The following is a 27,003-nucleotide window of genomic DNA, read 5'->3' as shown; positions in this document are numbered from 1 at the left end:
TTGGCATAGAGATGGTAATCAAAACCATGGAGATGAATGAGTTTGACCTGGGAACTCTCTAGGCTGAATAGATCATCAGGCCCAGAAGAGATCCCAGAGGCTTCCTACAACTTGAGAGGCGGCTAGAACAGTGTTGCTCAACTCTGGCCGCAACCTAGGTTCTCCTGCAGAGGTTTAAGAATACCAGTGCTGGTGGCCTCCTCCTAAACTAATAAAATCTCTGGGGGTGGGTCTGGGGTAGGATGTTGTGATTTATAATAAGAATATATTGATATATTTGGTCTTCACCCTCATTTCTGGCACAGAGATCCTAAAACCCTTGGAGTTTTCTAGAGTGATAAATATATCTTTTGTTACGTCAGTGAGATGACTTTAGGACCTAAGGATGTGGCTGGTTGCCAGTGGAACCAACCGTATGATTAGATAGTTGGAACTTTCATTTCTATCCCCCCGACCTCCAGCAAGAGAAGAGGGGCTGGAGGTTGAACCAGTTGCCAATGGTCAGTGGTTTAATCAATCATGCCTATGTAATGAAACCTCCATAAAACCCCCAAAGGACAGGGTCGGTGAACACGTGGAGATTTAGGACTAGTGGTGCATTCAGAGAGGACCTGGAAGCGCTCCCTGCAAGTTCCGCATGCCTTGCCCTATGTGTCTCTTCCATCCGGCTGTTCCTGAGTTACTTCCTTTTATAATAAACTGGTAATCTAGTAAGTAAAATGCTTCTTTGAGTTCTGTGAGCCACTCTAGCAAATTATTCAAACCAAAGGAAACTTCAATAGCTGGTGGACTTGAGATTGGTATCTGAAGTTTGTGCGTGTGGGGGGAGCAGGGATATGGGAGGAAAGCAGTCTTTTTAAACTTTTCATCTATTTTAATTAGCTATTAAACAGATACACCCAGTGTATTTTTACCTTTCAGGTTTCTTTTAAAAGTTCTGTTACCCATTAAGGAAGTTTTGTGTTAATTTATTAAAGTTCCTAAATTTCCTAATACTATAGAAGATAGTCACAAATTACTAAATGATAGTAAGCTATTTTTTGGTGTTGCTCAGTAATGCACTGTATTTATTTTTCTCTTTGTACCTTTTGACTCCCTTCACCATTTTTCCCTCCCCACCCCCACCTCTAGCAACTACATATCTGTTCTCTCTCTCTCTCTATGAGCTTGTTTTTTTTTCTTTTTTTTAGATTCCACATATAAGAGAGATCATACAGTATTTGTCTTTCTCTATCTGACTTATTTCACTTAGCATGATGTCATCGGGGTTCAGTCATGTTGTTGCAAATGACGAGATTACATTCTTTTTTTGGCTGAATAATATCCCATTGCATATATGTACCACAATTTCTTCATCTACTCATCCTTCAGTGGACATTTAGGTTGTTTCCCATCTTGGCTATTATAAATAATACTGCAATAAACATGGGGGGTACATAATATTTTTTTGAGTTAGTATTTTCATTTTCTTCTGATACATACCCAGAAGTGGAATTGTTGGATCATATGGTAGTTCTATCTTTTATTTTTTGAGGAACCTCCATACTGTTTCCATAGTGACTGTACCAATTTACATTCCCACCAACAAGGCATATCCTTTTTCTCCACATCCTCACTAACATTTGTTATCTCTTGTCTTTTTGATAATAGCCATTCTGATAGGTGTGAGGTAATAGCTCATTGTGGTTTTGATTTGCATTTCCCTGATGATTAGTGATGTCGAGCATGTTTTTATGTACCTCTGGTCCATCTGTATGTCTTCTTTGGAAAAATGTCTATTCAGGTCTTCCACTCAGATTGTTTGCTTGTTTTGCTATTGAGTTATATGAATTCTTGGTATATTTTGGATATTAGCCCCTTATCAGATATATAATTTGCCAATATTTTTTCTCATTCAGTATGTTGCCTTTTCTGTACAGAAGTTTTTTAGTATAATGTAGTCCCACTTATTTATTTTTGCTTTTGTTGCTTTTGCTTTTGGTGTCAGATTTAAAAAATCATCACTAAGACCTATGTCAAGGAGCATGTAGGACTGAACGCTTAACCTGTGGGATCTGACATTATTTACAGGTTAGATAGTGTTACAATGGAGTTGAATTGCAGGACACCCACCTGGTATCAGAGAGTTGCTTGTTGATGGTGTGGAAAAACTTCACGCACACACACACACGTTGGAATTGGGTGCAGAACCCTTAGTAGTGCATCAGGAGTTTCCAAAGGTCCCCAGATGATTCCAATATTCATCCATGGTTGAAAACCATTGGAGAAGAAAAAAGAGCCTGAAAAATAGATTGAGAAGGAAAAGCCAAAGAGGTAGCTAGGAAATCAGGTCAGTGTGGCACTATGGAGGTAGAGGAATGAGAGATTCTATAGAGAGGCGAGTGGTTGGCAGTATCAAAAGTTGCCAAGAGGTCAAGCTAGGTAAGAACTTAGGAGGTTTCGTTGTATTTAGAGAAAATTGGTTCATTAGTAACCTTGGTAAGACCAGTTTTAGTGGTGATACCAGACTTCAGAGGGTTGAGAAGTGAGGAGTGCGAAAATATTGGTGGCAGATGTCAACTCTTGTAACTGGGTTCTTCCTTTATTTATTAAATAAATTTTATCAATTACTTATGCTGGTACTGGGAATAGAAAGGTGGCTAAGATGGCTAAAGCCCTGAAAGAACTCAGTGACAGGAGAAACAGGGAAACAGATAATTACTTACAAGAAAACGTAACATGCATAATGATAGAGACACACAGTGGGGAGAAGAAAGTGTTTGGATGATGAGAGAAGTTTTCCTGGAAGAGTAATTGAGCCAGTTCTGACCAGTTTTGATGAGCATGTAGTAGAATCTCAGTGAATGTGAAATGGATGGGTGCATTTCTCAGATATGGGTGGGATCCTCTGGGGCTTGCTGTATATTTCAATATTGTTCCAAGAGGTCTAGGCCAGCCTTGGGTTCCAGACTCTGCCTACTCTACCAGGCAATCTAAAGAATACACACTCCTGAGATGGGAAGCTTGGAACTGACTGTCTTTCAAACAAGGGGATTTTAATTTTAGGAAGAGCTGGAGATATCAAATTAAATATGGAAGTGGACTTGCAAGTGACAGAACTGGGCTCAGTAATGCAGTGTGTTGGTTCTGATGCTCTCAGTTTATCCCCAAGAATCTTTTTTTAATGATTTGAAATCTTTTTCATATAATTTATATGAAATACTGTAATTCTCAATGAATATGTTCAGAAGTAGTAAGAGTATAGATTTAGTTATCAAATCTCTTTTGCAGGAAATATTTTGTGAAGTGGATTAGACATGTCCTTTTAAAATGATACCCTTTGTAGAAGTCTCTTGTCAATATCTACCCTCTGTGAAATCTTTCTAGGTCTACCTCGCCCCAGTGCTATTCTCTGTTTTCTTGTGACCATTTTCTAGTATTTATTAGAATATCATTATTTTGTCTGCAAATCATTGTCTCTGCAACATATTATCCCACAGTTTAAACTTTGAATGAAAAGATGTCCTCTGTTATCGGTAACCCCTCATCTCAGTCTGATCCTACATTGATTGGTACAGAATGATGCCATGGACTCTCTGACTGATTTTTACTTTTCTCACTTTTTTGGGCGGTACGCGGGCCTCTCACTGTTGTGGCCTCTCCCATTGCGGAGCACAGGCTCCGGATGCGCAGGCTCAGCGGCCACGGGCCTAGCCACTCCGCGGCATGTGGGATCTTCCCGGACCAGGGCATGAACCCGTGTCCCCTGCATCGGCAGGCGGACTCTCAACCACTGCGCCACCAGGGAAGCCCTCACATATTTTTAAACCTTGTTATTAGCCTGACCTCCTCCTCCATCCTACCCTGTGAATTCCAAAACCAGGCTCAGAACTTCAGTATTGACCACTGAGCATTAAATGAGGGCAGGTTTCCCTGGAGTTTTTTTTCTGTTTACATTTTTGCATTATTCTTGTTTCAAAGACACTTAAAATGGTATCTATGTATTAGTGATACTTTTTCAAATGAATGCTTAAGTCTAAGAGATTAGTTGAAAACCATGGAAGTACAGAATTTTCTTTCCTTACTTTCTAATGTTGGAAGTTAATGTTATATAATAAGTTATTATAGAAATAGAATAAGATTATTAATAATGTTGATACTTGGATTCATTTCCTGATTAACAGTGAAAAGTACTAATAGCAAATCATTGTAAAGTGGTGTACGGTGGTGGATGACAGTACGGGTTTGAATCCTTCCTTCCCCCCTTACAAGTAGTGTGACTTTGGGCAAGATGCTTAGTCTCCCTTTGTTTCAGCTTCTCCATCTGAGAAATTGGGATAATGATAATAATACCTGCCTCATAGGGATATAACGAAAATTAAATGACTTAATATACATGTTTACATGTATTAAAAGTGTGCCTGGCACATGCAAAGCATATAATGTGTTATTTATTATATAAATAATTCTATAATTATTGTAAGAAAACATTCTTTCTTTAAATTATGCACAGCACATATATCCGTTCCTGTACATTTTTCTGCTGTACTTAGTAAAAATACTTGTATAGGTTTTCTGTAGGAATTTAAAGAAGTTTGGCCCTAAGGCACGTGGAGGAAACCCCGATCTTAGGTTCAAGCTCACCAGCCGGATGGTTTTCTAGGGTTCTGAAGCCTAGTGATGTCTCAGGATCAACTCAGATTCATAAAATTGCAACCATCAAGCTTGCCTCTACTGCCAGAACTTGTTCACCTCTGTGTGGAACTCTCTTCCTAAATACAACACAGTCAAATAAATACAGTTATTAAATAAAAAATGTAATTAAAATAAAATGAAATAGAGGACTTAAATAGCTGGCTTTTCCAGGCCTGTGATTATAGGAGTTGTTTCTCACATAAATTGAGCGTGATTATCAGCCATTATCAGATTTTTATTAGGAAGTCGTAGAATATGACACTTAAACGTATTTTTCCAGAAAAAAAATACTTCGAGAATGGTTTCTAATTTTGATGTTTAATTTGATATTTTGACTCTCGTTTGCCCCTAGATGACTTGGAGGAAATGGTCTTGGAAGTTTAGTACTTTCATGTCCCATACCTCCTGTAAAACTTGGGTATTTCACTTTTCATTACTCCAAGTTATTGTTATTGCTGTTAAATTCATGAACATCACTGTTACCTTTCAGAAACATCTCCACCACATTTTATTAGATGTGTGGGAAAAGTACACAGTTTAATATAATAAAAATAATATAATGAATTTAATAGTAATTAGTGTCCGATAAGAAACAAAAACAAGGGGCCATTTGGCTTAAAGAGCTGAAGGAAGGCTGCTGATCCAACCTCACAACATTGTGAGCTCCCTCTGCTGGTGTGTCCACATCAACGCAATGTGGGTACCCTGGGGAGCAGAAGCATTTACATTTAATGAACACCTACTAGGTGCCAGGCAGTCTTGTATGCACAGACACAAATTTTCTGTAATTTTTATAACCCTCCAGTGGTAGGCCTTGTAATCTGGTCATCTTTGAATTGGTTCGTTTGCTTTTAATCCCATATGTTTTTTCTATATTCTGAATCTTGGTAAATGAAGGAATTGTATGATCATTTTCACTCGGTAATTATCGCTTCTACAAATAAAGATATCTTGCATGAATGAACAAAGAATCTTTATAGAATCTTTATAGAACATAGAATAGAACAAGGGTCATTTATTTTTCAGGATTATTTAAGAAAAATTTCTAGTGGAAGAGTTTGAAAATACAGGACTCATCTTTCAATGGAATAGAGCTTCACGTTAAAAAAAGAGAAAGTAATTGGTGGAAGTAAGGTCTTTCACTATTTTTCTGAAACTTGAAAATTATGTCACATCTTTTGAAAGATCAGATAAATGCATGTGTTCTCTTAGTAGCCAGAAGGCCAGTCTGAGAGCCCCAATCAAATGTCTGAACTGATGAAGCCACAGCCCAGTGACACAAGCAGATAAACCAAACTTGTCATTGCATCCAGAAGTCCCAGGCTCCCCTACCCACAAAGTGTGTCACTGAAGCTGTCAAAAGGTTACAGAAAGAAGACCTTTGAGTCTGGTCTTTCCCCTTGGTCCTTCCTCAGTGTAAATGCCAAAATATTGAGAACTGGTCTCAGTTGAGGAAAAGGTCAGGGTAAGATAGGGACCAAGTAAGTAACATTTTTTGTAAACACTAGAAAGTTGACTGTATAGTCTGTGGGCAGACTTGTGATATTTTACACACTTTCATCTGAAAACAAAGGTTTAGAAAGTAAAATTTATCCAGATAATTCATATGTCTGAAATATGTGTACAGTTCTATTGTATATACTCCAGATTAGTGGAAAGTAACTACTTTTAGATCTTCAATTTCTAAAAGCTTTTGATTTCCTTTTTTTAAAAATTCTTTTCCATTATGGTTTATTACAAGATATTGAATATAATTCCCTGTGCTATACAGTAGGACCTTGTTGTTTATTTTATATGTAGTAGTTTGTATCTGCTGATCCCAAACTCCTAATTTATCCCTCCCCGCTCTTTCCCCTTTGGTAACCATGAGTTTGTTTTCTGTGTCTGTGAGTCTGTTTCTGTTTGGTAAAAAGTTCATTTATATCATATTTTAGATTCCACATATAAGTGATATCATATGATACTTGTCTTTGTCTGGCTTACTTTACTTAGTATATTAATCTCTAGGTCCATCCATATTGCTGCAAATGGCAGTATTTCATTCTAAAAGGTTTTGGTTTTTGATTCTAATCTTTTCTGTTTACCAGCCCCATGGATTTGGGCAAGTCACTTTACTTCTTTAAGATTCTATTTCCTCACCTGTAAAATGGGATCGATAACACTGTCCTCTGTTGCTACTCTGAGAAATAAAAGAGTTAATGTGTATGGTAAGGGCTCGCTGACATTGATATGCCACAAATATGTTATGGAGGAGGGTATATCCCATGACATGTGCAGCTTAATCGTATCTTTAGCTTAATCCTTAAAATAATAATGTCAGCATCAGCTAATGTTTTCTTCCTTTCTCTGCCAGGCTCTAGCCTGAGCCCTTCACATATACCTCATTTAGTCCTCAAAATCCTTGCAGAACCCCTCTGAGACAGGCACTTCCTGGAGGCCCAGCTAATTCTCAGTCCTACATCATCCTACTCACATATCGCACTTTGTAAAGATCTTCAAACCTGCAAACGCTGTTTTCCTTCAGACCATCTGTTACTGTCTTAAAACTTAAGGGACTAATATTTTGGAAGTAGGAGAGAATAGGAGAGAAGGAAGAAGACCTTTCCAAAGCTTAGATCCCTGAGAGTTTGGTGAAAATTTTGTAGTAGTATCCTCTACTAGAGGATTTTGTGGTGGTATAAGGGGTTTCAGAATTCCCTCCCTCAGCAAATATTTTGTTCCTGCCTACTGCATGTAAGGCCCTGTTCTGTGCTGTGGGAATGCCACAGTCAACAAAATAGTCAGTCTGCCCCCATGGAGATGACAATCAAGAGCAAATATCTAGTCTTCCATAGTCTCTGTCACATTTTGGCACTTGGAAAAATGGCACTAAAACAGATGATGTGAATAAGAGCAAAAAAGACAAAGGGGGGGGAGTGGTAAAGAATGTACCTAATTGGCTTTGTACTAACATCCTTTGTATCCATCTATCAAAATTACTGCTTATTCACATTTATATACTCATGTATGCACTGAAACAAAATCAATAAGTGGAAATAAAAACTGAATAGTAAGCATACATTTTTATATTTTCTTTCCCAAATGAAAATCGAAAGAGGAAAAAATAGAAAGGGAAAGATGGGCTTAATTTTTAGAATAAGGGTTATGGTTTTTATGTGCTTTATATTTTTAATGTCTACTGGGAAAATGCGTTCAACTGCGCTAAGAATTAGTCATTCTAGTTATATAAAAGCATGGAAAATTATCACATGTTAATTTCTGCTGACCTCTTTTATGTTAAACCACGTAAAGTACTTTTTTCAATTATGAAGCTGATTTGATTTTCTGAGTTTAGATCAGTAATGTATGAGCTGAATTGAAAACCAGATTATAAATCATTTCAGCATGACATTTGGATAAAATATAATCTGCGTTTATTTATGGTGTTCTGTCAGGGAAATTCATGAGAATTAGCTTTCTCATGACAGTTCTAATGATCATCATTTCTGACCAAATCAGAAATACTGTATTTCCACATGAAGAAAATTGGCTTAATATTTGATATCCTATTCCAATATTTAGGTGAAACCAAGGAGGGCAAAAAGGTATTACTACTATTTTCTAAATGGAGTAGTTCCTTTCACATATAACACAGGAAATGACATAACCATGTACATTGCAGAGCAGTTGCTCACAAGCCCAGCTGCACACTACTGTTACTGGGGAGCTGTTTGAAAAATTCTGATGTCTGTGTCTCAACCCAGGCACATCAAATCGGAGCCTCTGGGAGTGGGACCAGGTGTCAGTATTTGTTCCAAACGTTCCCCCCCACCACCACCATCACCCCAGGTGATCCTCATGTCCAGTCAGGGCTGAGAACCACGAGAAAAGGCGTGGCCTCCGGAGCAAGGAAGTTAAGGCAAAGCTCTGGAGGGGCCCTGAGCATAAGTTGGTGATGTGAAGGGCTGACCTCTCTGCCAAGATTCTGCAGGCATTACAGAAGTAAAGGTGGAAAGTTGCTAGAAATGAAGACCCAGGTCAGTAGTGGGGATTTATAGGCTGTTCTTTGAACTGATATTGTCTTGTAACCAGTGCTGAAAGTACCTCAGGATTCTCTTTGCTGTTGGGTGCTCCTCTGTGGCAGAAGCAGTATTAGGAAGTGGAAAGAAGAAACCTATATAAGCGTGAGTCTGTATGTCTGTCCACTTACTAGAGTTATCTAAGTGTGTGACTCTAAGTGTGAGAATCTGAGCAGTGATGACATTGTGATGTCACCTGGTGAGGCTAAAACTAAAACAGAAAGGATGCAACGGGGAATAATCTGTGGACACAGAAAACAGTTTTATAACACAAGAGTTTCTCTAGTTTTCATTTTAAAATCTACAAATAAGAGAGCTCAGCTAAGAAACAGATGACAATTCACGGTTTTTGTGCATAAGAACTTTTGGGCCATTTTCTTCAGCAATTTACATGGTATGTTTTAGTTCTAAACTATTGTATGTTTACTACGTACATACTATTATATGTTTTTAAACATTGGGGTGGCATCTCTAAACACTAAATTTGTTCCTAAATATTGGCCGTAATCTTAATGAAACTGTCCATTAAATATACCACATTTTAACAGAGATAATGTGTTATTTGTGAACTCTGTCCTCTCCTGTCCTTAATTTTCCTCCTGCACAATTGCTTAGTTAACTGAGTGTTGACTATAATTTGAGAAAGACTTTGGTATTTTCAGAGAAGATACTTTGTTGAAGTATCTATTGGGATAAATAATAACTTCAGCTTCAGGTAGACGAATCTACCATTTATCATCTATTTTTGACATTAGTTAAAAAAAAACAACGGACAATTTTAGCAAAAAGTCAAACTGAAATTTGCATCACAATGAAAATTTAAATTTGTCATTCTTTCACTTTCTTTCAATTACGTTGGCATTGTGTAGCCACGGTAACAACTTTCTATGTTAGACCTTACCCATTCAGCAGTACAACATAATTGTCTTTCCCTCTCCCTTATTCCTTCCTTTCTTTATTAACTTGAATATAGAAACCTTATGCTTCCACCTGGACCATCCTTGATCAAGGTTTGGGCTGCAGCAATATCCCCGTCCCATTCCAAGTAGACATTGCTAATCAACCCCAGCATTCTTTTTCCAGACAGATCCTCAGTCGTATTTCTCTGTCTCATGCCCTTGGCGGGCACTACCGATAGGTGGGAGTTGACATTCCTATTCTCCAAGAAAATTGGCCAAAAAAAGATTATCCATATACCATCGTAACAATGTTCCAGAGCATGAGAATCACCTGGGGTAATCAGGGCCTCACCTGGACCAACTAAATCAACCTCCAGAGACGGGGCTAGGAAACTTTCTTCAGTTTAGCTGTGTTGAAGGGTTGGTTTGTCCTGAACAGCATTTTAAGAGAACGAACAAATGTTCATAAAATGTATGCACAAATATCTTTCCACACTCCTTAAAATCTCTCTTACCCAGGAGACTTAACTGCAAATAATTTCACTTTCTAATACTAACCTCATCTATGAAAGTATTCCGAGTTTGCCCAGGAAGCATTATCTAGGGGTCAAGGTTATAAGTGCTTGATGATTTAGAGTGTGGTCCCTATCAATGTATGAAAACTTGGTACCAAAATTAAGTTAAAAAAAAAAAGTTCCATGTCCCTATCCAGTCAAATTGATGCAAATGTTTTTATCTGCCTTTGTAACGGAACTGTCATGTGGCAATTGAAGTGGGTGGAAATAGCAAAAGGAATCTTAATATACTGCATCTTATTCTCCCCCAAAATCACTTACTTGAAATCACATTTAATACAGGATCCCAGCTACATAGCAAATAAGTCACTTTAACAAAAAGAAAAATTACTGGGCTGATCACTTTTTCTTGCACAGTTTAGAAGTATTGCCCGTGTGTAATATTTTATTTTTGGCTTTCTGGTTATTCATGCCTTTGTGAAAGTGCCTATTGACGTTGTTTCTTTACTAAAATAATCCAGCTTTTCAAAGTCTTTTTTTCTTTGTTGAGAATGTCACAAACCACTAAATGTAAACCATAGGGCAGTTTGTTTTAAATACTGGCATTATTAGTATGCTAATTATACACAACTGCTTTCCACATGCTCCATCATCACCTCCAGCTTCAACAAATTGTGACTTAAATGCTGAGGACCATATTGTAGTCCTTCTATTCTTAATGTCTCAGAACAAGAAACGTTTAAAAAAAGTGCTCTGGAAATGTTGCCTACGTTGCTAGATAAATGATCAAAACAAAGATGACATTCTTTGCCAAGTATTACACAATGCAGTTGGACTTGCACAGCCAATGTTGTTTTAAACTGGTTTCCCCTCTCTTAGTCATGTTGGTTAGCTATCTCCTATATCAAGGCCATCTCTTCCTGGTGTTAGCAGCCAGAGGGCATTTCTACAAACAAAAATCACCTGTGAGAGAACAATTATGTTGGCACAGATTAACTGACGGTTACCCCAACAATGTGCACCAAATGTATGATGACAAAGAAGCAGGGAAAGGGGGCATTCCACAGAGGGCTGAAGGAAAAAACACTGGGGATAAGCATGTGTGTTTGTTTGCTCTTGTAGAATAATATTGTTTTCAAGATAACTGATGATAAAATTATTTTCAAATGCTGTAGGTAGCCCTAATGGAGAACCTTGTGGAAAGACTTGTTTGGAAGAAAGAGACAATCAATGGTTGGGGGTCACGCTTTCCAGACAGCCAGGAGAAAATGGCTCCATCGTGGTAGGTTATTGAAATTAGTCCACTGATCACATCGTGAAATCAGATACCCTGGGTGTGACTTTCACATCATATGGTCTACTTTTATGTTTTATTCAGACTTGTGGGCATAGATGGAAAAATATATTTTACATAAAGAATGAAAATAAGCTCCCCACGGGTGTTTGCTATGGAATGCCCTCTGATTTACGAACAGAGCTGAGTAAAAGAATAGCTCCATGCTATCAAGGTAAGGCATGGTTTTGATATTAACTGAATCAAGAGAAATAAGTGAATGCCTTTAAAAATTTTTCTTCAATTTTCAATTTGGGATGTTTGGTTTGGGGTGGGAGGATCTTTGAAATAGCTCTGTTTCCTTTAACTACTCAGGGTATTATTTCCTTTTTTATCCACTTGCAGTTGTTTTAATTTTCAAAAATGTACTGTGTTTTTAGGACTAGGAATTCTACAATTTAATTTGAATAATTTTAGCATCTAGTTGAGCATTACCACTTGAGCATTAAATATATTTTCTATTCAGTATAAGTGAGTCTAGTGCCCAGCAAGTGCAGGACACTTCAAATCATGAAATAGATTGAAAAATACGATCAGAAGAAAGAAAATTGTTTAAGTTTCTTGCTTTACCTTTAGCTTCCAACAAGATTTAGAAAGATCCAAAGTATAAATGTAAGCAGATCTTTCCCACTCACTGTCTTTTTTATTTCCCCAAATTTACTTGTTTTCCTTGACATTGCAAGGGATTGGTATCTTAAGTTTGAAAGGTCTTTCCCATAAAAATTTTAGGTCATGGTTAGTGCATGCAGAGCTAGGACATAAACTGAAATGAGCAAAGTTAGAGGTAAATGTCCACAGAGTATTGAAAAAATGATACCTGCAACAGAACTAAAATTCTGAAAATGTGTCTTTGGAAAGGATAAAATATATATGAATGCCAAGTTCCAGTTTTTCTAACCAAAATGATTATCCCAGTGTCCAAAGGAAATTTCTATTACTTGACAAAACTTGAAGCAAGTATGCAAATTGAGTTGGTTTTATTAAAATTGGAGTCTTTCCTCCCTGGAATTTGATATAATAGAAAAGATTATATCGTCTGTATTCCTAATTTGCCTTTGAATGCCAAGAAGATAAAAGGTGAATTTTAACTTCTCAATTGCAGTAAAACTTACTCTAGCTATTATCCTCTTTTTCGTAATAGTTTATGCTTTACACTTCAAAACATTTCACAGTAGAGGCCTCTCTCCCTGGCTGTAGCGGCCTTCATGGTCATTTGGGGTCTTGCAGTCTCTCCATAATGTAAACCTGCCCAGCCTGAGTCATAATCTTCAGTTCAGGTGAGGCCTTTTCCCTTGTGAACTTGGTTCCCTTTAAAATCAAGTGTGCAAATGTTTGACAATAGGAATTAGCTGTATAGGCTGAAGGAAACCTGTCAAAGGACAGTCTAGTAGAGATGCAAGCTAAATACACCCCTCAACTGCAGCACCCCTCCCCACCTAGCTGGCCCCATGTCTGGGGCTTTTAATTGCCCCAGAAACAACTTCTGACTATTCTACTGGTGTGAAGTGATGCATTTGACCACTTAATGTTCTGCAACTCTTGTCCTACTGCTGGCTGGTCCCTTCACAAAATGCTGGTGCCTCCCTGGGTGTAGACTTCAGTCCTGTACATTTTCTCATGTGTTCTCTGGGTGACTTTGTACATGGACATCCAGTGTCCATAGATGACAATGTGCACCACCCCCAAATATATATATATATATATATATATATATATATATACACACACACATATATGTATGTATGAATATATATGTAAATAAATATATGTATAAATATATACCTAGCCACATTCTATGAAAAAACAAAACATGATGGCAGAAACCTAAGACACCTAAAATTATGGTAATATTTTTTAAATCAAAAAATATATATAGGACCAGAGAAGATATAAAAAGGAATGAAAAAGCATGACAGGGAGTGGTCATTATAAATGACAGCAATTTATTTAACATTTCTGGTTAGCAAAGCCAAAATGAAGATGTGGTCCTGTATCTTCATAGAGGTTTACTCATGTCAGTTCTTCAGGTAAAGCAAGTTTTGTGCCCCTAGTAAGTTTCACAAAGCAACCATTCATGGGGGCTTTGTAAGAAGAGACCCTCCATCTCCATGCAGATCTTGACTCTGTTATTTTCAGCCAGGCAAAAATCTAGGAAGCCTATTTTAAATGGAAACCTGAACTGGAAGCCACAAATCCTACCTCTGTCTTAGATACTCACCTGACAACTTTTTGAGTGTATGCCGCATGTTCTTCCCATGGAAAAGAGGCTGGGTAGATTTTTCTAGTGCTATTTCACAAGGATATTTTGAAGATCAACATGGAAGATATTTGTGACCTTAAATTTTACCACTTACTATTTTTTTTAAAACTAATACTGTAAAAGAGCTCTTAAAAGGTATACTTATAAGGATTTATAAATAAAATTATGCAGATTTTGTCTGTTTTAAAATGAAATCGTGAATTGTTTTTCTACTTTATTTTAGATTATGTGAGAAAATTTGGAGAAAATTTTGCATCATGTCAAGCTGGAATATCTAGTTTTTACACAGAGGTAATTGTCCCAAAATAGCTGCTATGGATGTTTACATATAGAATTTTAATTTGACTTAGAAGATTGATATTATGCTTTGAAGAAAAATTGTATAATACTCAAATAACATGTCTCTTAAATTTGAGTGTAATACAACTTAATTTTCACCACTCAATATTCGACATATGTATTGATAAAATATTAATATTTAGATGGCTGTGTCACGCAAGACCAACTAAAAGTCTATACTAAAGAAGGTTACTTTTATGAAGAATTTAATAGAAATCAAAAGTAGCTGTAGTTATTTGTTAATTTAAGCATTGAAAATATCTAGGTGTGTTATATTTAGTTATTAAATTGCTGGGGGGAGGAAGCGTATGAGTTAACACTTTTCATTAGAAGTGTGAGAACTGGGAGATTTAAGAACTTAATAATATCCTCTTAAATGAGATATGGTCCCAAACTCTATTATTCTTTTTCTAACACTATCACATACACAGTGAAAGACCACAATTGTACTCAACTCCTAAATCTCCCAGTTTCTCTCAACAACCCATTAAGAAGTTATGAATGTTTTCTAAATCTTTGTAGACAGGTTGTATCACGCCTTGGGTTAACAATTTCCTTAAATATTGCCTAGTATGGAAAAATAATAATGCTTGCTTTCTTTCTATTTAAATTGACCTTTTTTTTTCAAAGTTTGGATTGTTTAGGAAATTTAGAAATGTTACATAGCTTTAACTGCTGAAAAGTTTTCATATTTCACCAGACAAGTGTCTGCTCTTTCCTTTCTTCTAAATTCCTACGTTTATCATCAAGTATGCCCCAATTTCATTTGAGTTGTTTTTTTCCCAAGCTAACATTATTAAGGAACCTATTCATTAGCTTTTTGCAAATTGAAATAAATTAAGTCCATTTTTTACTCTTTGGCAACACACAATTATCTCTGTAATGAGCACTAATGAGTTACCCAGATAGATAGGGTTTACTTTAGTAGAAGACCACATTGCCTTTCTCCCCAAAGCTTACTCTAGTGTTCAGTGATTCTACCTTTGATTTTAAAGTCTGCTGATGAGCATGAAGTGAGAGTTTCAGCGTTTCTTCTCTGAAATTCTCATTTTAGGTGAAAATTCATTAGCTAGCTTCTCTGGCTTTTTTGATGTGTTTTTAAACTCATAAAATGCTTACATTTCAGAAATTTATAAACGTGTATTTTTGTCACTCTTAAAGTGTGTATCTGGAGGAGGTTTTGGGTGGTGAGATTAAACTTTTAAATGATGATAATTTTTTTTTTCTTACAGGACTTAATTGTGATGGGAGCTCCAGGATCATCATATTGGACTGGCTCTCTTTTCGTCTATAATATAACTACAAATAAATACAAAGCTTTTTTAGACAGACACAATCAAGTGAAATTCGGAAGTTATTTAGGTACTATAAAAATGGACAAACTCGAATTATCTCTGCCTTACAGATACTAGTAATTATAAATAAGGGAAATTGTATCTTCAGAAGATCAAAATGGGGCTTCCCTGGTGGCGCCGTGGTTGAGAGTCCGCCTGCCAATGCAGGGGACACAAGTTCGTGCCCTGGTCCGGATGCCATGGAGCGGCTGGGCCCGTGAGCCATGGCCGCTGAGCCTGCGCATCCGGAGCCTGTGCTCCGCAACGGGAGAGGCCACAACAGTGAGAGGCCGGCATACCGCAAAAAAAGAAAAAAAAAAAGATCAAAATGGCCAGTAGTAATTAAAAAGCCATTTCAGAAACTCCCTTTTTAAGGATATAGTCTCTGAAACTTCAGTTAACTTAATATTTTACGTATGTAACTATTATCAATATATAATTCTTAGATTGGAACTCCTGGTTTAGCTTCCTCTTTTGCAGTAAATCACTTATAAGCTTATATCTTTATGCAGTCAACTTGTTATTATAAAGATAGCATCTATTGAGTGCCTGTCATCTCCTAGGAACTTTTGTAAGCACTCTACATGAAACAACTCATTTAATCATGAATGGATGAGTAAGTATAGTTTCTTCAAGGACCAACTGAAAGTCAGTGGGACTGCGGACAGCATTCTAGACAATGGGTAACATTATGAAGAATATGGGTCTAAAAACGGCCCATTGACCTTTGCCTCATAAGTTCTTAGAATATTTCCCAGAGCATAACTATTTTTATCATTCTTATTGTAATTATTTCTGAGTATAGGCTGTTCACATTTGAAGTGAACCTCCCCCCATACATACAGAAGGAATTTATTTTAAAATGGAGGGTATTCAGTTACAGTTCAGCATTTACTTGTTTATGGTTGAAGGATATCTTGAAACATTGTTAAAAATGTAACTTAGTATTATGCCTTTTATCACATAATAAAATAAGAATATTTTACCTTTTGTGTAATCATACAGTTTTATCACAATCGGAAGGTTTCAGGGCAAGAAAAGTTGAAGTTTAAGAAGACTTTTTTTTTTTTACTTAAAGTTCAAAATGTTATATTTTATATACGCTAAAATATTTCTGTTGTAATCGTAGAAACTACCATGTCCTAATATACAGAGACTAACAGACCACATGTAAAGGTGCTATCTTCAGTTTCTAAGACTTAAACATATAAGCCATATTAACACACAGATTAATAATTGCTTAAAGCATATAAAAACCAATTTTGAGTATTGCTATTCTAAATATTCTTAAAACTCTATTTACTGTCATCATTTTGAATTCAGTCTCATTTAATTATGAATGGATTTATGATCCATTCTATAAGTGGATTTATGATAATGAACTTTACCCATTGCGAATGATGATTCTCATACTTGTCTCCATTTTCTTGAAGGATACTCAGTTGGAGCCGGTCACTTTCGGAGTCGGCACACTACCGAGGTAGTTGGAGGAGCCCCTCAACATGAACAGATTGGTAAAGTAAGAGTTACATTTTTATATTTATTTCTTCTAAAAGGTTCATATGGATTGCATGAGAGAATAAGATATTACAGGAGGAACTGCAAAAATTCTAAGCAATGAAGCTGGAAATGATGAGAAGTGTGCTGCATTTAGTGGTAAAACGGGCGAAAGTCGTATGGCTTTGAGATACAATTGAGCAGGAAAGCTTTCAGGAAGACTACATAAATCAAATGAGGCTCTTCTTTCCTATGAGTAATTGTTTCTGAGATAGAATTGTCTCAAGATGTCCAAGGAATACATTTATTGGTTAATAAGTTTATAGCTGAAGGCAAATCAAGGCAGCTACATTCCTGGTACAATTGTGGTAGGACCAGAAAGAACAAAATGTTATTTCTCGTTCTAGTTTTTGTTACGTTGCTGCATGAACATGACTTTGAAGATTGAGACAAACAACATTTTCTTTTTTTTTCTTTTAATTGGAGTATAATAGCTTTACAATGTTGTGTTAGTTTCTGCTGTACAAGGAAGCGAAGCAGCTACATGTATCTTCTGTGCTCTCTAAGGAAACAGTAAGATTGTTCCTGAGAAGGTAGTTTTTCAAGGAAGGCATCTTAATGTGAACTTGGTTCCCTAAACCTTTTGTAACACTCTGAAAATGATTTTTCAAAAATATATTTGAGCAATTACAAGTTATGAAAATTAATGTTTTCATTGACTGAAACATTTTTAATGTGATAGCAGTCTGACCTTTCCGAATTCTTTTCCCCATTGCAGGCATACATATTCAGCATTGATGCAAAAGAACTAAATATCTTACATGAAATGAAAGGTAAAAAGGTAATATGTCTCTACCTTCGGTATCACTGAGGGCTTTGGTGAGTAATTCTGCTTTTTTCTCAATGACTGGATCTGGTTTGCCTTGGAGCAGCTTGGGTCTTATTTCGGAGCTTCTATCTGTGCGGTGGACCTCAACGCCGATGGCTTCTCAGACCTACTTGTGGGAGCTCCCGTGCAGAGCACCGTCAGGGAGGAAGGAAGAGTGTTTGTATACATCAACTCTGGCACTGTAAGTCTGATTGGCTGCAAGTTGGAAGCCATGTATGGCATTTTGATTGAAACTGATGCTTTTCTTATTCCAAAGTTCTGAGACTATAGATTTTTAGGCTTATTTTACTGATGAAAGTAAAAATTGTGGTATTGTACTGATGCTTTAGAAATGAAATGGAATATGATGATGAATGGGCCACTGTCCCATTATTTTTTTTAATTTTATTTATTTATTTTTGGCTGTGTTGGGTCTTCGTTGCTGCACGTGGGCTTTCTCTAGTTGTGGCGAGTGGGGGCTACTCTTCGTTGTGGTGTGCAGGCTTCTTATTGCAGTGGCTTCTCTCATTGTGGAGCACGGGCTCTAGGCGTGCAGGCTTCAGTAGTTGTGGCACGCGGGCTCAGTAGTTGTGGCTCACGGGCTCTAGAGCACAGGCTCAGTAGTTGTGGCACACGAGCTTAGTTGCTCCGCGGCATATGGGATCTTCCTGGACTAGGGATCGAACCCGTTTCCCCTGCATTGGCAGGTGGATTCTCAACTACTGTGCCACCAGGGAAGCCCTACTGTCCCATTTTGATATCTTGAAAGTATGAGATCAATTGTCTGGAGTTTCCCTATGCACAGCTTGTGTGTGTTCACTGAAGTAGTTGAAGTTTCTTCCAGTTTTATTATGATGCAACTCTAATTTGAAAGAATGATTTTTATATAGCCCTAAAAATGTGAATGTCCTGTTGGTTTGATGGTGAATGTCCCTATGTAATTTGGTAATTATAAAACACTACTAGAGGGCTTCCCTGGTGGCGCAGTGGTTGGGAGTCTGCCTGCCGATGCAGGGGACATGGGTTCGTGCCCCGGTCCGGGAGGATCCCACATGCCGTGGAGCGGCTAGGCCCGTGAGCCATGGCCGCTGAGCCTGCACGTCGGGAGCCTGTGCTCTGCAACGGGAGAGGCCACAACGGTGAGAGGCCTGCGTGCTGCAAAAAAACAAAACAAACAAAAAAACCCACTACTAGAAGTAGAAGATAAAGTATGAAATGTTTTTAATTTCTTGATTTGAAAATAATTGGAAACAAGATATGTTTTGATAAGATGTTAATTTGCACAATTTATATAGATTATATTCCTGATAAGAATGTAAAATTGCCATAGTTTATTCCAAAGTAGATACAGTAGTTGTAGAAATAGGTGTTTACTTGCTTATGGTTGAGTTTTCAATTCTGGGGGGTGTTTTGGAATAGAAACTGACCACTTGACAATTCAATTTAAAGAGTTCTGCTGGCCTTATCTTGACAGTCTATCTTCCTGGCATCAAATCAAAAGAAATAATTGATAGGGCCTTAATGGGGTCTTCTTGGCCTGTTTCTTTGATTTAAGAGCAAGAACAGGTTTGTGAGAAAATTGGTTCATTTCTTAAGTCACAGCATTTTCATTTAGGATTTAACAAAGTAAAATCTGTTTCCAGAAGGTATTTTTTTAAATCAGTTGTTTCAGAGCATTTAGTAAGTATTTAGCACCAGGCTAAACTCTTTACAATTTAAGAGAGAAAATACTCAGTCTTACAAAGCTGGGAGATTCTTAATGTTCCAAATATAGAGCAGGAAAGTTATTCTCGTGCTGGGATTTCCTAGACTGTTTAAACCTTAATTTTAATAGTAAAAGCGTATCATCTATGAAGTGATCATTCATCTCTCATTAGTAGTGAAATCAGACATTACTCTGTCATATAGATATTTCACATTTTCCTATCCATAAATGGTCTTCCTTATGCTAGCTGCATACTTTTCTTTCTCTTTAAACTAAAGTTTTTGAGAACAGTTTAAACAGTAGCATATATACCTAAAGTAAGGCAATAATAGAAACGTTTTTCCCACTGAAATCTTAAGCAATCCCAATATGAAAAACAGATAAAAGTGAATTGCCTTTGCTTAGAGGGCAAGGGAGGAGATCTACCCATTCGACTATCCTCTTGTTCGCCCCTCACTCCTACATCACTCAAGAGAGGGCATCACTGTTGAATACTGGGGTTAATTTTATAATTGATTTCAGCTTTTAAAACCTCTTGCATAAGTTATTCTTCTTTTGTTGCCTTCCAACTTCCTGTTTCTTAACTTTAGAAAGACACTAACCACTACCTGACATTATATTATATATTTATTGGTTTGGTTTGCTGTTGTTTGTCGGTTCTTCCGTTGGAGTGTAGACACCGTGTGGAGAGAAATCATCTGTTTTATTTACTACTGTTTCCTCAGGGCTTGAAAGAGTCCTGGACAAGTTGGTGCTCAGTAATTGTTTCTGCATGAACTCAAGAAAGAATGATACTTGAATGAATCTGGCTTCCACCTACTTCTGCTAAAATAGCTCTCAGGGGTCCCCAGTGAACTCTTGGTCACCATTCTGTGCCTGGAGAATACTTGAAGAATAGTGATCACCACTTCTTGAAGCTCTTCCCCTGGAACTTCAGTGCCTTTGTGTTGTTTTAGGTCTGCACCTTCTCGTCCTCGCCTCTTCTGCTTTCTGCTCTTTACATTAGGCATTTCTCTAGGAGCAAAACAAGTATAGGAATTTTTTAGTTGGAAAATAAAAGGCGAAGGGCACTTCACAAGGGGAAGAACGTGTGTGCTATGGAAATGAACAGACTTGTTTGAGAAGAGGGAAGGATCTATGATGAGTAGTGCATGGGGTTTGTTTTTGGTTTTGTTTTTAATACAAGGGAGTGACGTGATCAGAGTTTGGAAAGAGGTCTGGCAGCTGTTACTGCAACAGCTCCTGTTGAAACATTATTGAGTGTCTAACTGTAATAACTCATCTTCCAACTTCAGAGACAACAGTTGACCAATCCATGTTTCAGTGCTGCTGGAAAAAGATCACCTAGGCCAGCTTCAGTCGTGTCACTCCTCAACTCAGAAACCTTCAGTGGCTCTGTCTTGTTTTCCAAATTGAGAGTAAATTTCTCCCAGCCTTCAAAGTCCCACCCCATAAGACTGCAGTCTGACTTTTTTCGGCCTCATTCATTGCACATACAGTTGATTATAGCCAAATTCTTTGCAATTTGTGTTTTGCTGATTATTTTCTCTGTATATCAAAACTTTGCCCATCCTTCACTGAAGGATGTGACTTGACTTAGATATGCTCTCCTTGCTTGTCAATATTGCAAAGCAGTCTGTACTTCTAAGGCATTTACATGCTTGGACTATGCCTTTTCTGTAACTGGGGGCTTCTTCAGGAAAGGGAGTGTCTTATACACACACTGCCTTGTCCCCTTTCACCCATTCAGTCTTTGCACAGTGCATTGCCTTTGCTAGGAACTCACTAAATATTTGCTAAATTGAATTATCAAAATGATTTATTGGATTTTCAAAGCTAGGGATCATGAGTTTGACAATTTTTTTTTGTCCTCTGAGCTCTAATCATACTATTATATGTGTTGACATACTTGACAAATATTTACTGAATTGAACTGAGATGTGTGTACTAAAGCTCAGGCTATAGTTTGTCCAACCTGTTTGAAGCATTAAGAAAAAATCCATACCCAATTACAACAGTAAATCATGTGTAAAGTTGTGTTATAATGACACCTTTCTCCCCCTTTCTATCTAGGGAGCAGTCATGAACGAAATGGAAATAGAGCTCATTGGAAGTGACAAATATGCTGCAAGATTTGGGGAATCTATAGTCAATCTTGGCGACATTGATAATGATGGCTTTGAAGGTAATTAAAAGTATCCAATTTGGTACATGATTTCCACTTTTAAAGTGGCACATGGAAAAGAATATAATTGGAGTTTTATGTTGTTTGTCTTTCTATAGAAAATGGAGGCAGACTGGTATGCTAAGTTTTTTTTCTTTAGTGTTATCCCTGATTTCTCCTCAGTTGCCCGCTATTGTTTCTTACTACTGTTAATAAAGAATGATATTCAACATACCTTATTTCATTGCTTCTAAGGCACCATTGATTATAAGTTGTTTTATTATAAGTCATTATTTTATGTGCCCCGGAAAAAATGGTGCCTCTTAAACTGCGACTCACTTTTTTTCTATTTTAAGAAGGACCCTGATTTCAGGAATGTGAAAATGTGGAAAAAAATGTGCATCATAGACTCACTGGATAACAGTATTTAACTATCAGTGTAGTAAAGACACTGACAAAACCCAACAGAGGCTGGCCACAGAGCTGGAGCCGGGCTCTGAAAGCCCCCTTGCTGTGCCAGGCTTTCCTTGTTCAGCTGCCCTGTTGTGGGAAGATTTGGGGATCCCAGGAGAGAGTCCTGAGCGGTGGTAAGGGGGCAACCGGCAGACTCAAGGACAGTGGATATTTACCACTCGATAGGGGTGCGTTTCAATAATGGAATAGATGGTCTCATCAGAACTGTGACTGTTGCCTAGATATCAGTCCTGCTGTTGAAGTATCTGTCTCTACCAGCCTTCCCTCTTAAAATTTGCTTTTTGTTCAGTCTAGTTCTAAGTGGTAACTAAGTCTATTAAAACTGTGCCTGAAATGATGAATGGGTTTGAAGGGAGAGTGTATAATTCCTCAAGTTCAGCAAATAAGTATTCGATATTTTCAGGGCTCAGAATTGTCTTCTAGATATGGTCATTGGCAATTGGTATATGGTAGAAGTAGGTCAGAATTTACTTGGATACTGGACATAAGTGAGGGAGTACTGTAAATTCTCACTTTCATAATATCTTCTTATGCCTAAATGCTTCATTCTACTTTAAATGTATAAAATGTTATTCTACAAGGAGCAAGCTAGTTGGTTATTGAATATATGCTTCCAGTGAGCCCTCTTGAATGTAAGATAGTGTAATTTGGTATACAAATATTACCATTTCTGGATTTATTTTACTATTTTTAAAACAAAAGGAGAGAAAAAGTATACATATATATTTCTATGGTTATGATTACACATAAAATTTTACATTAAAATATCTAAAAAATGTTATTATGATGTTACATTTCACAAGTAATGAGCAATTCTGTGATATTTATTGAGCACTTATTTTTTGTCAGTTGTACCATGCCAGGTATAGAGTATGTACCATAATGAATGTAAATGAAGGAAATAGTGGCACACCTTTTTATAGTTTTACAATCGAATGGAATATAAGATTAAGACATGAAAAAATAAACATTATATAAGTGGTAAATTTAGACCCAACCTAATAAATATCTGTGAAAAAAACCATGTTTTTGTACCTTGATATTTCATATATATTATATAAAATAGTAAAATTCTTGCTTTTAAAAACAAAATCATCATTTAGTAAAATACTTATTTTGTTTACTTATAATTCCTTCTACATCCTCTTTTAATTGACACATCCAGGGAAGCGTATTCACTATTTTGAATGTATTAAAATATTTGAGAATGATTTTTCGTTTCTCACGTGAACATACACAGGTGGTTGTTGCATGTGACAGGATTTCCTTCTTTTTTATGGCTGAATAGCATTTCTGCTTTGCCCATGGCTATGTGCTTTCTACATTTTAGATATTAGCCAAGACCATGCTGATTTGGAAGTAGGCTCAGTGTGTTCTAGCTCTTCACTGAGGTCTTTAATTCCACCATCTCACTCTATCTGCCTGGGTGAGCCAGCAGGGCATCTATGTTTAATTTTTCATTATGTGATTCCCTATTCTTTTTCCCCATCTTCTAACTTAGTTTGTTTTGCTGGGATATGAGTGAAGTTACTTCACGTTCATGGCAGAGTGTGTGGGATTGTGTAGAAAAGAGATGAAAAACCCACCTGTTCTTTTTCCTTCCTTCTCCAGTCTTAGATGCAAATCAGACTTAATGTTCTTTTACTATGCACAGCTTTGTGGTGTTTTGCGTAGTAGACCTCAGTAATTTTGGCGTTCACAACATCATTTTTTTATTCTTCTAAAGAAAAACATTAGACTGTATTTCCTGTGTCCTTAGGAAAGCAAAACAAGCCATTTTCTAAGAATATAACCAATCAATTTGGCAAGAGTCCAGCATAAAAATTTCATCAAAAGTATGAGAAAGTTAAATAGGTAATAGACAAACCTATTCAACCAATGTGACCAGACAGACAGATGATAGCATTTTAGCCATAAAATGCTTTTGGCGAGACCACTTATTTTTGTTTTTTTATGTTGAGCCCTGTCATCTGACTTTTAGACTATATGTTTGAATATTTTTTTGAGCAGAACCATAATAAAGTTCTGCAGCTGTAAACTATATTATTTTATGTGCTCCTGAAATGCTTATATATTATCAAATCATATATTGAGCACTTCTTTCACACATGTGCTAAGAGGGGAGAATGTTGGTCACAACTTTATTGTTGATGATTTTATAGAACATGGTGATGGAGAGCAAAGGTTGTGGAGCCAGACTGCGGGGTTTAAATCCCAACTCTACCACATCCTGGCTCGGTGACCCTGAGTGAGTTACATTCTGTGCCTCAGTTTCCTCATCTATAAAAAGTGAGCATCAAAAAGAATTTGATAGAGCTGTTGTGAGAGTTACACGAGTTACAGTGGGTTATGTGAGAATAACATGAATAATGTATGTAAAGCCTCTAGCGCAATGCCTGCATTGTAAACATATATAAATACTAGGGGATGTTAAGATTGTTATGATCATACTAATGATAATTGTTATGGTTTATACTAACAGTGTAGTAAATGTTCAAATGGAAAGTAAAAACAGTTGTCAGATATCTCTGTTTATTCTCTATGTTTTGTCCCAATGGTGTTGCATAGGCATGGAAAAACATTATTATTAACATGTATTCTCCTTATTTCTATAATGATAGCTAGAACTTTAGGATATTATATAATAGATCCAAGTGTCACCTTAGGAAGTAAGAGTTTGGATCTATATATAAGCTAGCCAAAGACCGAATATACTTCAGTATCTTCTGCTTGGAATTAAATTGATCTGGGCCCTCTTAATAGTTCAGTACTTTCAATATGTACTTTGTATTTATAGCACTTAAGCAACCACGTTATTCATAGTTTCTATTTTCTCTTGGTTTTCTTATGTGAAAACATACCCTTAACAGATACTTTAATTACTTTCATTGGAACAGGAATTAATTCAGAAGTCATTTTGCAGATAAAGTAAAACCTAGAGCTCAAAATAAGGGTTCTTGTGGTTATAGTATTTACAGTGATAATAACTTATTATGTGCTACACACTGCTCTAAGCACTTCACATGAGTTACATCTTTCTATGCCGAGGATGAGTTCTCTTACAATCTTGTGCTGAGGTGAGGGAACTGAGATACAGAGAGGTTAAGAAATGGGCCCAGCATAGCACAGCTGGGCACGAAGGCAGTGCTGGGGTCAGGCCTGGCCATCTGGCTGTAGGACCTGTGTCCTTAACCATTCTGTTAGCCTGTCTCTAAGACCCTAAGACTCTAAGCTTCTTCCACACACAGACTTACCTGTACAATCCACTACATTGTTATGACAGTAACAGTATTTTATAATTTTTTTCTGTCCAGTGAGAAAAGTGTCTTTGTTTTGTTTTTTGTTTTTGCGGCACGTGGGCCTCTCACTGTTGTGGCCTCTCCCATTGTGGAGCACAGGCTCCGGATGCGCAGGCTCAGCAGCCATTGCTCACGGGCCTAGCCGCTCCACGGCATGTGGGATCTTCCCGGACCGGGGCACGAACCCGTGTCCCCTGCCTCGGCAGGCGGACTCTCAACCACTGCACCACCAGGGAAGCCCAGAAAAGTGTTTTTTGATAAGGAGTTTTCTTATGTGATATTAATTAAAGAGCATGAAGGTTAGTTTTCAGAGTGGCATTCTTTGCATTAAGAATTTATTTTCTGTCATTTAAATTCTTGAATAGATGTTGCTATTGGAGCTCCACAGGAAGATGACTTGCGAGGTGCTATTTATATTTACAATGGCCGAGCAGATGGGATCTCGTCAGCCTTCTCACAGGTAGGATAATACTATTCTATTAATACCTTCAAAAGAAGCATTGGTAATAAAATCCTTCTTAAAACTTCCAGCGTTAATGTGGACTTATTTTTTTTAATTTGGTCTTTCAAATACTTAATACTCTTTCACCATTTTCTTATAATAACAGTAGATGGCCTCATTTTTAAGGTCATTAATAACTCTTTGAAACCATTTTGTTTTTCATAAATAAGAGTTCTGGTTCACTTCCATTCTAGCTTGTATTTAACCTATTAAAGACATTCTCTCTGCATTTCATCAAATTTATGTTCTGAGGTAATACCCATAGTATTCCAGATGAGGCCATTTGGATTTGATTAACTGTGTCTTGCCCTATGGCTAAAGCCCCATGTTCCATGGAGATTGCACAGGGAGAGCAAAGACTCATGTGATACTCTGTGTTCCTTTTAGTGCAGAGAGTAAGATGAGAAAGTTCCCTGATCTAACTCTGACTTTACTTTCACATTTTGAAAAATCAGGGCATTTCATTGCATAGAAAAAAACTACATACACGTGCGGAGAAGAGAAGTTTTTCCAAAGGTACTCTTAGGGAAACATTAGCTAATACTGTTATTTTTGATTAGGCAAAAATAGGTAAATTGTTCTCTGTGTAACGTGAAAGATATATACTTGTCTAGTAAAGAATACTGATTCTCTTAGAATGGACAACCCTGATACTTATAAATCAGTATCTGGACATGAAATTAAACACATGGGATAGGAAGCACATATCAGACTTGAGTTGTCCTTGTCAAATACTAGGAAGCAATCTGGCTAAATGAGGTGGTTATTATAAACCTAAGTAGTAGGCTCCACTAAGTGATCATAGATGTCTTATTTTCTTATTATTTGTTTGGTTACTCATGTTGCTTAAGGAAATAAACACAGAGCCTGAAGAAAGACTGGGGAGAGAGTGTCAGGACTGTTTTAGGAGATCTTTACTACATAATTTTCCCTTTGCTCACAAAGTAAAGAAAGTGATTTTTTTCTTGTCCCAAAATAGATGTCAACTTCCCACTTCAAGCTGGAAACTACTCTTTCTCTTAGACACATGTATTTGACTTAACTACAATGCATTTGTTAATAATGTGCCAGGGCATGTACCA

The 27,003-nt window shown here is 37.0% G+C and overlaps 1 protein-coding gene across 1 annotated transcript in view; it reads left to right on the top strand.

Annotated features, from left to right (window-relative positions):
* The window catches only part of ITGA4 (integrin subunit alpha 4), an 83,686-nt gene that overhangs the window by 10,705 nt on the left and 45,978 nt on the right, over positions 1–27,003 (top strand). Inside the window, exons 3-11 of the mRNA XM_060151400.1 lie at positions 11,322–11,428; positions 11,525–11,654; positions 13,963–14,030; positions 15,311–15,440; positions 16,846–16,931; positions 17,688–17,750; positions 17,842–17,979; positions 21,556–21,667; positions 25,785–25,879. Of these exons, the coding sequence (XP_060007383.1) occupies positions 11,322–11,428; positions 11,525–11,654; positions 13,963–14,030; positions 15,311–15,440; positions 16,846–16,931; positions 17,688–17,750; positions 17,842–17,979; positions 21,556–21,667; positions 25,785–25,879 (929 nt within the window). The remainder of the gene's footprint in view (positions 1–11,321; positions 11,429–11,524; positions 11,655–13,962; positions 14,031–15,310; positions 15,441–16,845; positions 16,932–17,687; positions 17,751–17,841; positions 17,980–21,555; positions 21,668–25,784; positions 25,880–27,003) is intronic.

The sequence above is a fragment of the Lagenorhynchus albirostris genome, chromosome 6 (assembly GCF_949774975.1).
Source record: "Lagenorhynchus albirostris chromosome 6, mLagAlb1.1, whole genome shotgun sequence".
NCBI classification, from domain to species: domain Eukaryota; kingdom Metazoa; phylum Chordata; class Mammalia; order Artiodactyla; family Delphinidae; genus Lagenorhynchus; species Lagenorhynchus albirostris.
This window is presented reverse-complemented; position numbering and strand designations above follow the sequence as displayed.